Here is a 14,896-nt window from a genome sequence, read left to right as displayed (position 1 = left end):
GTGCGATCTATAAATTCATTCCATTCCAGTATGTCGGAGTCAGTCCATGAATTATAAGATGCTGGATGAAAAAGTCTTGGAAAGGGGATGTTGTGGTGAGACCCAGAAAAAGGATCTCCTTGTAAAGAACACAATATAACATGTGTCAATCATTACCATTTGCCAGTTTACAAGTACCCCTGATGCGGAGTGCATTTGAGGGGAAATTTAATAGAAACCGCAGGGTCTGTTGGTAAATAGTATGATATAATGTTCATTAAATGATACCCCCGTCACAAGGTTGTTTAGTCAGGAGATTTTTTACAAGCCCTGTGTGCCGCCGGACCGTCTCTTTCTGGTGGTGCTCAGTGAAGTGCCATAGGTACCATGCCACGTAAAGCCCCCTGCGTGGTATTTTATGGCCTTATAGATAGGGTGTGAGGCAACGCAGCACAAGTCCTGCTTTGCCTCGCACTGCGATGAGGAGGCGTGTTCCCACGTAACACCCAAGACATTTGACACATTCCCAGGGAGGGGATTTTAACTGCTCTATATGTAAGAGAGGAGAAAAAGGTAGTTGTGGTATAATGCTGGATAATGAGATCAGTTTAAGCCACTTTAAGCATACCGCATGTGGGGGCTATTTAAACTAAATTATTTTTACATGCGACATGGGTTTCGCGAACAGAATCGGTCGCACAGATGTCCCTTTTTGCCCTACCTTCAACGGCAGAGGTGCCTACTCAACGATTGATTTTATATTGATGTCGGCCAGATATGGTGGAACGGTTCAAGTGTTTAAAACCTTGGATAATCCATTAAGTGACCACTTTCCCTTAAGTTTGGAAATTTCAAATCCATACAAGGATTATGTTAGAAATGGTATGCCAAGACACCAGTTAGAAAATATTGCCCTGAAGAGGCAGAACGGTTATTCCCTAAAATGGCCCAAAGTGGTCCCCGAGGATTTTCTTTATTATTTAATAAAGAAATGTGATTCTAGCATTGTCGCTTGTTTGGACAAAAACGCAGGTGATGTTGTAGTTATTAAAAAAATGTTAGTGATTGCCTCACACATTAAAAATAGCCTTTGGGTGGAAACGAAAAGTTTTAAGGGGAATATCTCAAGCTGGTTTGATACAGCTTGTAATAATCCACAAAAAGGCCAGGGTCCTGGGACTGAAGGGATCTAAATATCTCGTATCTCCTCAATATAGTCCTACTTAAAGGTTTGTAGTTTTCTACATAACACTCGGTATACTCTATTATGTAGTATTCATATATGCACAATACTTAAAACCTAATCTCACACGTTTTTGTTGACAGTATTTCAGAGAATAATGGCGTCCTAAAATACGGTCCCAGTAACACTCCCCTTAATTAGTGAAAAAAGGTGAAGCGGGCGTAATGACACCTCACGGACGTACCACCAAGCGGACCACTGATAGGTACTCACCAGTGAAGTCCATTGTTGTCATCATTGGCGTTCATTACGCTCTTAACAGAAGAAAAAGGAGAAGGTGTCCAACAGAAAAGGAATATAAAAAGTGATAAAGGTGCAATCTGTGAAGTGCAAGGATGTATCACACCTCACTAAGTGGTGAAAGTGTATATTAAAATTTAAGGGATTCACACACTACGCAACAATTTTATTCTTTCAATCAGTGAATCCAGTCAAACTAAAAAATAGTACAGGTAGCTATTCATGCATACCACTGTTGAATGCCAACATGTTTCACTGCTTATAGGTTTTACGCAGATTCATCAGGGCTATTTTATCTTTGCCACTGCACCATGTGTTGGACTCTTCAAACTGAAAGACCTCAGCAAGCCATCCTGTTGCATACCAGCTGCGAGGTTTTTTAAGCAGGTTTCCTTCGTAAGACCTCTTACTCCTGGGGTACCACGTGTTCCTATCGTTGTAGGTATCACCCAGTCGGCGCGGAGTGCATTCTCTCTCTCCCTGACAGTTAAACAGTGTCGTCTTGCTTTTTTAGCAATTCAAAGATTAGATAATATATTAGCTGTTGCATCTGTCTCTGTTTTTCTTAAAAATGTTTATAGATCGCGGAAATCAATTATATATTGAAATGCGACGAGTAAATTTTATTGTGTTTTTTACCAAAATTGTTTTTATATACTCTAAATGTGATTTATTAATTGTACTTTTATGGTTGTTTTTGTTCAGTAACCGAATAAAGTTAAAAATGAATGAATGAATGACACAATACCAGATTTACAACATTATGTAAACCTGGGAATACGTCAAAAGACTATGCCTCCCCAGGGGAAGCGCAAAGAAAGAAAGAACTTTATTTTTTCTAGTCATTTCCTCTATGTGTGCTGCAATCTCCTCCATTGAATGTTTTTGTGCAGGAAGGTAACAATCATTCCCACAAAAGCAGATGCAAGGGTGCCTGCGTTGGTGCATGGCAGCAAATTGTGGGCCAGTGCTGGGGAAGTGGACAGAAATGCGCTGTATCGTATAGATACGGCGCATTCCTACCCTTTTCTTTTGACGGAGAGCAGCGCAGCCAGAAGGCTTGCGGGGCTGCCCTACACCAAGTTTGTAAATGAGGCCCTCCGTGTTTTTAAAATGTAAAATACTTAAAACTGCAAATATATAGTGTTAAAAAATGGTATCTATAAATCAAAACGATAAGAACGAAATTCAGTCAATTGAAATCTAAGTGATGTAAAATACATGAAATAAATTATATCATTTCAGATTTAGCAAGGGCAATTTAAATAGAAATACCAATTTTTATGCGTGCCCATCTTCAGAAAGAAAAAGAAGCAGAGCACTGTGCTAGTCCTATGAGACATTTCAGGTGAGCAAATCCCGAGTGATGCTGATGTTGAGGGTGCTCTATACAGGAGCTGCTTTCCACCTAAACTTTAGAACTACCCAGAGTTTTCAGCTTCTTTTTTGCATAAATTATGCACCACTTTATGCCTGAAAGGGTTTTTGTTTTGACTTACACTGGGTGCTACCTTCTGTTTGGACAAATCTATACCTCTCTGAAGAGCTCTTATGAGAGCGAAACCTGTGTCAGGGGATGCTTTTATTAATTTCAGGTTGGCTTGTTTGGTATTTTACCAATTCAAAGTTGTAATACTGTGCCTGGAGTGGTAAAAGGCTTTTTTCATTTTACAGCCCGCATGGACAGCACTGTGCTAGTCCTATGCTTAAAGACTTTACTGTAGAAATGGCAAAATACTTTGTCCCTTCCTATGTCGGCATGGATGGCACTGTGCTAATCCTATGCTTGTGTGTGTGTGTGTGTGTGTGTGTGTGTGCGTGCGTGTGTGTGTGTGTGTGTGTGTGTGTGTGTGCATATTCTTATAAAATACATATGTGTATGTATATATGGGTGCTATATATGTATGTGTTTTATATATATATATTTACATTCTAAGCCCTTTGAATGAAACTAATACAAACCTTTCACTGATCGAAACAACTCCTTTCATAACATCATTTCTGTTTCCTCTTTCACACTGGCCTGCAATTTTGCATTATCACACAAGTAAGCCATGTTCTTCAATGAGCACTTTTTTCAATGAGCAGGGCACACTAGATTTTACGTTTAAACAATGGAAAAGCAGTAGTACTGCAAACCAACGGCACGCAGTAACAAAAGCAACCATTTGACAAAATCACTCTGCACCACATCGTTACTATTGTGCTCTACCTGGGTAAAAACACTTTCCTGCACTTGAACAATACGCCTTCTAATGTCTCTCTTTTTCAGACGTTGTGCTATAACAGCAGCAACATGGGAAGACCATGGTTTCGCCGACGAAATGGTACCTTTCAGTCAGTTTTGTATTGTGTACTACAGTGAATTTATCGAAGTTACCGCTTTCGAAAGAAAATTGATGAAACTATTTATTGGGCAACACAAGGACATCAAAATGGTATGAATGCTAATGGGCTGCTCGACAGAGCACTTGCTAAACAAAAAATCTCTGCAGAAAAGTGTTTTATTCTCATTTCACTTGACACTTTCCTTTGAGTGTTTTAAATTCACATGATTTGAATAGCAAAGCATAGTACAGTATAGCATAATGTAAGAATAACATGATGTACCATAACACTTCAAGACACAACCTAACATAAAGTATCATCTCATAGCACAATTTGCCATACTAAAACAAGACATAACATCTCAAAACATAAATAACAGAAAGGAGCATAATGCAAAATCATGTATGGTATGGGAACGCTGTGTACATAATGTAAATTATAATTAGTATGGTACCAGGGCATAACATACACCAGAGTACATGCGATAACTTAACATTACTTAACATAGGATAACGTGCAAAAACATAATATACCACAGCATCAAATATCATCATATAGCAGATATATACATAAAAGGCAATAACTTAAATTTGTTCGAAAATATAATCATCCTAAACCCAACAGTCACAGTGGTTTAGCATTGATTCATACTGCCCACTCTTTTAATGATTTTGCTGTTTAGTACCAGGTGACATAGTTGCACACTCAACCACAACAAAAACTCCATTATGAAACTTACATGCATCAATCAGCAAAACCGTGAGAAATTGAATTTCTCAGATTACACTCAACAATGTCAGCATCTTCTCACTTGTTAGCTGAAGCCCATTTTATTAGTAGTTCCTTAAGCCATCACATGTTTAAAAATGTTTGATTTTTATTGAGTTAAATGTTTTGAAAATGGTGACATTCTTCCCATCCAGATGAACCTGCATTCCATGTAAAGTCTAGACGCTCATAGGACATTCATCACATAAAATACAATTTCGTGTTTTAAAAAAGAGTTTGTTGCTAAAAATGCATTTTTCATTATTATGGAATTTTATGGAAAATCATCAAAGACAATGTGTACTTTTCACGTACAACAAGTCTGACTGTTATCAAGGTGGAATAATTTGAATCGAGTTGATCGCTTAGAAGGTCGTCTGCTGACAGCCAACCTTTGATGCCTGGACACCAATGGGGTCACTGCATTTGTTTATTGACCAAGCGCATATTAGCCGTATATATTGCGTTGGACCAAGGAATAAGGGCTTGAGAATCATGAACAAATCAAACTAAATGAAATATTCCCCTTGTACCCTACAACTATAGACGTAACTTTGGCGAATCAAAAGCGTTAGGACAAAACAGTTCCAATGCAATGTTGAGTAACGAAAAGGGGAAAAAGCCCATTCACTGTAAAAGACATAGATCCTTGCTGTTGTCTCCACATCGGGCCAAATGGTGGTGAAGGGTATGAATTAGGACTTGGAGTTTCCTACATACTGGTGAGGTCTGCAAAACGTATGCACGCAATAAGCAGGCGTGAGGGTAAATCGCAACTGTTTTCCAACTACTTGCACTAATGTTATAACATTGTATATTTGTGGCACTTTTCGTCTCATAATTTTAAGCCAAAGAAATTTGTTGTGGATCATCACAGACCCTACAAGAGAGCTTGGTAAGAGTGAGGGTTGCCATTCGCTGTGAAGTCCCTTAAACATAAATGCCAATTCATGGCATGGCATATTATAGTATGGTGTGGTATAGTACGGTATGGTATATTACGGCATGGGGTGGTGAGTTGTGGTGTGATATGATGGGGTGTGTTATGGTGAAGTGTGGTGTGGTGTAGTAATGCGTCTAACGGTCTTTGACGGTGTTATATAGTAGTTTAGGGTACATAGCTTTTGCAGTGCAGCCACATGGCACTGAGAATACATACGCAGTTCTAAAACAATACTCTCTATAGCAGCATTGTTCGAAAAACCCTAAATACTCTATCAAGAAACATAAAAATCATTTTCATACATATTTATGTTAAAAAAAATCACAATTGATTGCTAGTGTGAGATGAAGTTGTCACCAGCATTGGATTCTTGAGATGAAGCCACCCATATATTCCTTTCTACAGCAACTCTTCTACAGAAGGGGAAAAAGAAATGAGATACTATCCTTCGCCTTGTCATAGCCAGCAGTTTCTTTTGCTTCTGGGTATCCCTGGTTTGGATGCAGAACACAGTAGTCAGAATGGCACATGCGTCTAAAGAAACTGTGCTCTGGCCTATACTTTCTTGTTAGCATGAGTTCACCTGCTCCTTATTGGTACTCAAATTATTGATTGGCACAGTTCTATCACTCAACAGTTTTGTAATTCTTTCTCACTTCCGTAATATTATGCTTGCTTTTAAGAAATGCTATGACCTGCCAGAGCATGCCTAGATAATAAGGAATGTATCAAAATTATGAGTTAGAAAAGATTGCCACCCTCAATCACGTATCATCTTTAAATCCCAATTATTTCATGGGGCTGTGCAAATTGCTGTGTGCCACTAGCGAGAATGTACACCTCTTCGGTGGCTTAATATTGTACTACTCATTAAAAAAAACAGAAGAATCTAGCAAGGTATACATTCTGATTAAGTAGTTTTTTCATTAGTATTACCAGCAAAGCTCCAGAAATTAATGTTATACTTGTGTAGAAGTGCAAACATGTGTGTTTGTGGGGACATGTAGGCACATTATTCCTTCAGGCTTTATTCTATAGTATCAGCATAAGACGCATGTAGCTTTATTCCTTAAGGGCTTCATTCTATAGTACCAGCATATGGCACGGTCCTATGGACAAATAATTAAATCAAGCGTGTATGGCCCTTCAACCAGGAAGAATAAATAATCCTGTTCAATTCTGGGAGGCGCGAGTTTCTGAGCAGAAGCAGGGGAGGCTAGAAAGATTGTCAATGAAGAAGCACAGAGCGATCGAACTTGAGTGCCAAACCCTCTCTGTGCTTTATGAAGTATTTTCTAAATCTGCCCTGTAAAATAAATGCAAATAATATCACCTTTAGAAAATGTGTGTGAATTAAAGAAAAAAAACTCCATCGGCCAGGCTGCTTGAAGGAAGGTTGATGGAAAGATCAAAAGATGTTAAGCAAGCAATCCCTTGGCAAGGGTCAATTCAGGTTACAAGAAAACAACAAACACTGCACTTTGCAGCATTAAGAAATCACTGTTATGCTTAATGCCAGTATGATCTAATGAAAAAAAGCAGCTCCTGTGTTTTTAATACACATGAAATATACCAGAGGAAGAGAGGGCTTAAAGTTAATGGTGGAACAGGAAAAAAATGCCACGTAGATTTCTCTCGATAAATTTTCATCTGGCGGCGGGACTTGGTTTCATTCCTGATTCGCTTGCTTGTTCTGTCTAACCTTTACGTTGTTCATTAATCAAACCCGAGATCTGTTTCCTGAGCCAGTGCATGGCTGCAATTATTTACAGTTATGCATGGTGTTTAATTTTAAGCAATGACAATAGCAGGCATGCGCTGAATAATAAGGCCTATCTTTTTTTCCTGCACCGCTGCCTTGCTCGCCGAAGATGTCTAGCGGGACAAACTTTTGTGAAGAGTGACTTTGGCTACAGAATTATAGGTCTCTGTTGCTAATGTTATCAAGTTTATAGCAGAATCAAAGGGTATGCAGGTAATTCCAGATTTGGGCGACACATGTGTCAGGATTTTCTTGAAATCTAGGTATAATGCAGATCTACCATAGGATGGGGCAAAATGTCTGGGTCGCAAGGGTTGAAGGCCACAACAAAACCCTAATTTGCTAGCACATTGAAGTTGGAATTCGGTGTGGCTACAAACTTTCACAGAACAAGAAAGAACAGTTAAAAAAAGATAAACAGCTGTTTTGCCCTGCAGCCCCCTTCCTACTTGGCAGAAAGTAGTTCAGCAGTAGGAGTTATTTCATTCAAAACAAGCACAGAACAAATACACCCCCTACACAAGTGTCTGCCAAATTCAAGGAGAGGAGAGAGCCTAGACACTATCAGCACAGACCCAGATGATGGAACAAAGTGAGAGACAAAACTGGGCATGGCCGGAAACAGGTCCCTGCCGAACACTTCCCACATACCAGGCACACTGATCAGAATGTAGGCAGGGCAGGGGTGGCCAGGCCTGGCTCTGCCAACTGCGTGTTGTGAAATGACCTCACCGAGACATGTTCCAGTCAATCTGGCAATTAAAACTCCTGCCAAGCTATTAAGAGCCATTTTAGAATCATGAAAAGCACTTTTCAGAAAAACATCATGTCTTGGTGGAACAGTGCCAGAGATCTGCTGGTCGACAACAAAACTGGTGTGATTTGTTATTGCACTTAGGAACCTTGAGCTACAAAATAAAAAATAAGAGCATTTTTTCTTACTCTACACTGCATAACGCCTTGGCCTTTTTGCTCTAAAGGTAGCAGGAGAAATTAACAACACCGTGCAGCAATATTATTTTTTTTTAGAACTCAACACTCACTGGATATTTATCTGTCGATATTCAGATTGATAGACAGCAAGGCAGACATTCAGGCAGGCACAGACAGACAGACAGACAGACAGACAGACAGACAGGTAGATAGATAGATAGATAGATAGATAGATAGATAGATAGATAGATAGATAGATAGATAGATAGATAGATAGATAGATAGATAGATAGATAGATAGATAGATAGATAGATGTAGGTAGGTGGTGAAGGAAGTAAGGGCGTTGTGGGTGTTATGTATCAAGGGAGTGCTCAAAAGAAGCTTCAGAGTTCAAGGCTGGTGTAGATGTGCCCTTGTCTCCAGTCCCACACACCATTGTTGTTAAATAGGTCATGTTTGTTTTGTTTCAGTGTGTGAGAGTGGCCTATGCCTGTAAGTACACACCGTGCCTGTCTCTGTGCGAGCGCCTCTCCGTCCTGCTGGGCCTTCGGGGGAAGGTGTCCTGTATAGAATACACCCAGACACTCCATTCTTTGTGTGGGTTAATCAATAAAGTAGTAAACCGGAGGTGGTGAAAGGCCAGAGCCACAAAACCACCACCCACCTTTGAACCCTGATATAAAAAAAATGCCTGTCAAAGTTTACGAAGTATGTAACTCGCGGGGGCACTGCCACTTCAACTGTGCATTGAACGCACTGCGAACAGAATACACACAAAAACAGGACTTGGGAGATGAGCCCTTAAGCAAACACGTAGCTTTGCTTCAAAGATGTGATCCAGTTATTGGCACAAAGGAAGAAAAAAAAACACCCACATTAGACCAAACAAGATAATAATTGTGCCTGTCTGGATCACAGTATCTAGAGGGCGAGCCCTGCGTCACTCTTGCCTGGGTTACCATGGCGAGTGATTTATTGATATCAATCAAGACTGACTAGATCAAAGGCAGCCGGGTGACAGGCGATCTATCACGCGTCAAATCATAGTTGCAATCAAGTGGGAAGCTGTTTTTTCGGTGGGTGGGTCTGAGAGAAGGAAAATTAACTTTTTACACCGCGCCTCTCCGCAACAGAAGCAGCCTCGCTGCCGGGGTTCAAAAGAAATAAATAAATAACAACCAGTTGGCTTCAAAGCAAAAAAACTCCTGAGACGGTTAACAGTTTCGGGCGCGCATCCCAGTGCCACAAAGCTTTCTGAAGTTTAAAACACACCTTCCTTTCTTACCACCGCCAGCTCACTTTTCACCCCGTGTGATGTTATCGTTAAACCTAACACCGACAGAGCTGCTTGAAATATAGCAAGTTTTTTTTATTCGCTTCCTGTTGTCGTGCCTGTGCAAGGGCCAATTAAGAGTGGCCAGTCACTTAGCGAAACACCCCAAATAAAATAATAAAAAAACACACGCATGAGTACATTTTTGAACGCCCCTGTCAGAAATATAAAATATCACGTCAAGGTAACCTGTTAAGTTAAGAGGGTAAAAAGTCAAGTTATAGGACGGGAGGGATCGCTTAGGGGCCAATGTGGCGCAGGGGGGCGCCCCAAAAAGTGAGACACGCTGCATGTTTTAAATTGAGCAAGGCATCATTAGTCCCAAGGAATGGTTTTTAAAACGATCGGCCGCGGGGGGGATGCATAAGGTACAAAATGATGGACTGGCAGGGGGAGGAGGCGGGGGACTGGCAGGGGTGGGTGGCAGCGGGCACTCGGATCTTACCTGCCGCCCTTTTGGGTGCCTGCTGTTTCCTTCTTGGCATCGCTGTACTTTCTCCAATCTCACTTCTGTAGCCAGAGCAGAAACCCCCGGGGAGATCGTCTCTGCCCGGCCGCTCTTCTTTCTCCCTGTCCCCGGGCTCGGTTTTCTGTCCTCGATCCCCCTTCACGCCGTAGATCAGAATCCGTCTCACTTGTCCCGCTCAGTACAGTTACATTTCTTTATTGCCATCCAAGATTTGGGATAAAAACACGTGAAAAAGGCAGCTCCGGGCGAGACTGGGTCCTGAGCTTCCTCCGGCCGGACGAGCGCTGCCTCTATGGCGGATTTGTTTGAAGAGGGGCCGGGAAGGCTGCAGGTTTGTTGCTGTCAGATGCCAGTCTGTGAGTGATATGCAAGAGGACAGAGAGAGGCTGTGGATGGAAGATCCCTGCATTCACACACTCACACACAGACAGACACGCACAGGCAAGGGTAGGGCGGCAGCTGGCGCAGCCGTGAGGCATGCCTCTGAGAGCATGCCGGAAAAAGAGGCGGGCACGCCAGCACGCTCGATTTGTGTCATGCACCTAAAAGCTTTTAATTGACTCTGCATGTTTACACACTTGTTTAATTGCCAGCTCCTAGAAGCATTCACCCCCTTATATTAGGAGCTCCTTTTATCATTCAAAAAAATTGCATCCTGAAATATTTCATTATTCTTTTGTAGATTGATCACTCTGTGCTTCTAATAAACATAAAGATGTTGATAACAAGTCTACTACTTCACCTACCAATACTACTATTACTTCACCTAATATTTCTACTACTGTCATTATAACTACGAATCAGAAAAGTAATGAGATCAACAACATAAGCATCAAACCTCTGAAGCAACAAAAACAATAAAAACATAATCAACAAACAAAAAAAACACGATTGCTACTGCACTACTACTACTACTAATAATAAATAGATAGTGATAAAAAACGATTATCAACCTAAGTTTATTATTATTTTTATTACTATTATTATCATCATCATCACCATTATTATTATTATTATTATTATTATTATTATTATTATTATCATCACTATTGTTAATATTGTTGTTATTATTATTATTATTATTATTATTATTATTATTATTATTATTACCAGTCATACTGGTGGTAAAAACAACAACAATAATAATAATATTTCGCAAACAAAAATAGGTTGAAAATGTGGTAAAACATTCAAATTAATTTCTCTTTTCCTGACAATGCTTGCTTGCCTTTGAAATTAGTTTGCTGTGAATTGCTAACAATTTACAATCTATCATTCATTTCTCACTTTGTTTCAATATTCCTGTTCATTTTTCCATGTGCCCATATCTGTTAGGTTTTAGATACCCAATGATTTAAGACATCTAAAACCCAGTAAAATTTAAGCTAATGCGAAGCTGGCTTGTGGCTTCATGTCATACTTCGTACAGCGAGCAAGTCATTCCTAATTATTCAATGATGCTTTGCATGCTCTGTTTTTTTTACTCAAAATGGTAAAGACAAAACGACAAATCCCAGGATGCTAATGGGATCTCTGATAAAATATTGAACACAACAGTATCGAAATACAGAAATATTGTGTCAAAAAATATTCGATTACAAAAATATTGTTTCCCTAAACTTATAATGGTAAGTACAAAAAAATCTAACAAAAGATAATGTTTCAAACTAATATTATTGAAAACATGAAAAAATATAGTTTTTTTAAAATATATAGAGTTAACATTGTAGATCTTAAATATTTTAAACCATGCCATCAATATAATGTAAACTAAATAAAAGTTTAAATAATTTTTAATACTGTATATAAATATTTACTTATATACACACACACATATATGTGTGTGTATGTTTTATATATATATATATATATATATATATATATATATATATATATATATATATATATATATATATATATATATATATATATATATATATATATATATATATATATATATATATCAACTGCTCCCAATAGCCACCAGCCAGTTGCACTCACGAGCGGGTGCTGTCAATGCGGGGGTGTACCCGTTTCACAGTATGAGCTCCCAAAGTCCTTCCGAAATGCGGTAAATCCAGCCGCCAAGAAAGAAGAAAGCACTCATGAGGGGGAGGTTTCCAGTATATTTTAATGAAACCTTCAAGCACCAGCAAGACGCGTTTCGGCACTTAGCCTTTTTCTATTGCCATAGAAAAAGGCTAAGTGCCGAAACGCGTCTTGCTGGTGCTTGAAGGTTTCATTAAAATATACTGGAAACCTCCCCCTCGTGAGTGCTTTCTTATTTCTTGGCGGCTGGGTTACCGCATTTCAGAAGGACTTTGGGAGCTCATATATATATATATATATATATATGCATATAATATAACACTATAATTAAAAACATATTTTACATTACATAAACATTTTTGGGTTATTTTGTATTTACATTTACTACTATAAAAACATATATATATATATATACCGACATCCTATGAGGCTCTAACTCATGATCTTTAATTCTTGAAATATGGATTTTTATAATGTCTTGGACTCACACTAATTACAATGTTAAGCCTATCATTACTGGGGCTCCAGTAATCAGCACCTTTACCAGCTCTCTCGAACATAATCAGCAGTGATTTATGTATTTATACAGATATTAACGGCGCTATAATGCTAGAAAAAACTTTTCGGTGGTATTATCATTTGATGAAAATTGTTTAACTAATTTTATTTTACCTTACCACTTTTTTGCACAATTTTGCACAATTTAATAAGCTTTTTAGCACATGGGATCATTTGTGGAGACGTATATGCATCAAAATTATTTTTCATGTTTGCCAACTGAAATTGATTTTAAGATTGTATTGCCTTTCTTAAATTAATTTATTTCTGTGCATATATAACCGAGTCAAGCCAGTTGTGATGAGCAAACAAAAAGAAAAAAGACTTGTAGTCTTTTTAAAGTCTGTCTTCAATACTGACTGGTTTTGTATGCTTTCAGTACCAATGATTACGTCTTCAATCTTTACTATCTGTCCCAGCCGCTGAGAGGGAGTCTGTACCTCCGTTCGTGCCGATCTGCCAACACTAGAGATGCGACGGGCCATTGAGGCATACTAGTTCAATCTGAGGAATCCCTGCTTTGATCTTGAAACTGTCTCTTCCTCCCTGTCTTGAGAAAGACCCGCCGCGACCACCCACAGGGGCGCATTAGGGTCGAAACATCGACGCATCCATAGGTTCAGAATCACCAGGATCCCCACAGAAACCATAGGATTCCCCAGTTGAGATCAAACCATCTTCTGGCCTACTTGAACTGTACCTTTGTATATATATGTGTATAAGATTTATTTCCTCACACTGTATATACCATCATGTTTACTGAGCACTTCTTTCACAAAAAAGTCACAAATTTGCACACCTGTATGACGGTCTTACCATGTTTTCAAAATCTATCCATGAATGAAGTAATTCGGATCCATTTGGAAGCAATTTTGTGTTAATGTATATAATACAATGCTTTGACCTTATGACTTTGTTTTCTGGTGTTTGAGTATTCATTTCTCAAAAACGCGAGTACTTGTATCAGAGAGCTGATTTGTTTTAATTTGCATCTATGAGCATTGTTCAAATAACCTGTCTTACCCAACAGAACCATTTTTTTGTTTAACTAGACTATGAGGTGGGGCAGATCGTCACCTTCTCTAAGAAATATGAAGCATTAAGATTAAGTAAAGACAAAAAAATAGGATTTCCAAAATCAAATGCTAAAAAAACGGATGGGGCATCTTCAAGCACATCACAGTCCGACTTGAGCTCAGTTCCAGACAGCGATTCTGAGCCGGAATCAACTTCCAATCAGGGCAGTCCAAAACGCACATTAGATGAGGAGTTATCTTTTTTATGCGAGGACAGACGGCAAACTCTCCGTCCTCGCATGCACAAAACCAATTACGGCCAAACATGAACTGGAAACGAAAGCAACAACGTAAGGCAAACAGAACCAGAAACAAGCCGCAAAAAAGAGAGATGGATGGAGGAGAGGCAAATGAACGAGTTAACATCTGCCAACAAAACAATTGTGTACCTATCAGATATGGAATTGAGTGACAATGCTAAAAGAATACTCAGTCTGGGCCTAACATATTGCCCTGCAAACAACTTTAACTATGTGAAAACAAGACTGGATATTTTTAAAAGCACTCGAACACTTAAACTGAAGAAATATCATTTACTGAATAGGAACACCAATAAACAGGATCTGCCTATGTCAACAGAAATGAGAATACCAAACCCTGCAGGAGTCACACAATCAGATGAATCATTTTTAAATGAAATTCAGGAACTTTGGGATCCGCAAATGGAATATAACCAGCATTACGATGAACTGTCTGCCCACACAGAAGAACAAACAGACGGACTACCCATAGAGCTTAATACTCTGCAGACACAAATAAAACATAATTTAACCCAGTTTAAACCAAAATCCACCTTTAATCCTGTCATGTTACGAGACTCGATTGATTTATTTCATGACAAGGTTACAGATCAACTTAAGGATTTAAACTTCAAGACGTATAGAAGTAAAACCAAATACAATAAGGAAAAATCAGATTATATTGCCTTGATGTCAAAGCTCAGGGAAAACAACAAAACTGTAATCCGTGCCTCTAATAAAGGCGGGAACATTGTATTGATGACCAAAGACAAGTAAACAAAGGAAGCCTTTAGACAGTTGAATGACAGAACCTGCTACTCAAGATGCAATGGAACAGAACTAAAACAATGTAAACAATCTTTTATAAGAAATTGTCAACATGGAAATCTGACAGTTTGATCACAGGGCAAGAATTCAAATTCCAAAAAAACTATCACCCAGTGGTACCCACTATATATTTTTTGCCCAAGATTC

At 38.9% G+C, this 14,896-nt stretch overlaps 1 protein-coding gene across 1 annotated transcript in view; it reads right to left on the bottom strand.

The window, feature by feature from the left end:
* Positions 1-10,418, bottom strand: part of TSHZ2 (teashirt zinc finger homeobox 2) — a 334,294-nt gene extending 323,876 nt beyond the window's left edge. Inside the window, exon 1 of the mRNA XM_078652052.1 lies at positions 9,976-10,418. Within this exon, the coding sequence (XP_078508178.1) occupies positions 9,976-10,015 (40 nt within the window). The 5' untranslated portion in view covers positions 10,016-10,418. The remainder of the gene's footprint in view (positions 1-9,975) is intronic.
* Positions 10,419-14,896: the final 4,478 nt, after the last annotated feature.

Source organism: Lissotriton helveticus, chromosome 7 (assembly GCF_964261635.1).
Source record: "Lissotriton helveticus chromosome 7, aLisHel1.1, whole genome shotgun sequence".
Lineage (NCBI taxonomy): Eukaryota > Metazoa > Chordata > Amphibia > Caudata > Salamandridae > Lissotriton > Lissotriton helveticus.
Note: the sequence above shows the minus strand (reverse complement) of the source record. Positions and strands in the feature narration are given on the sequence as shown.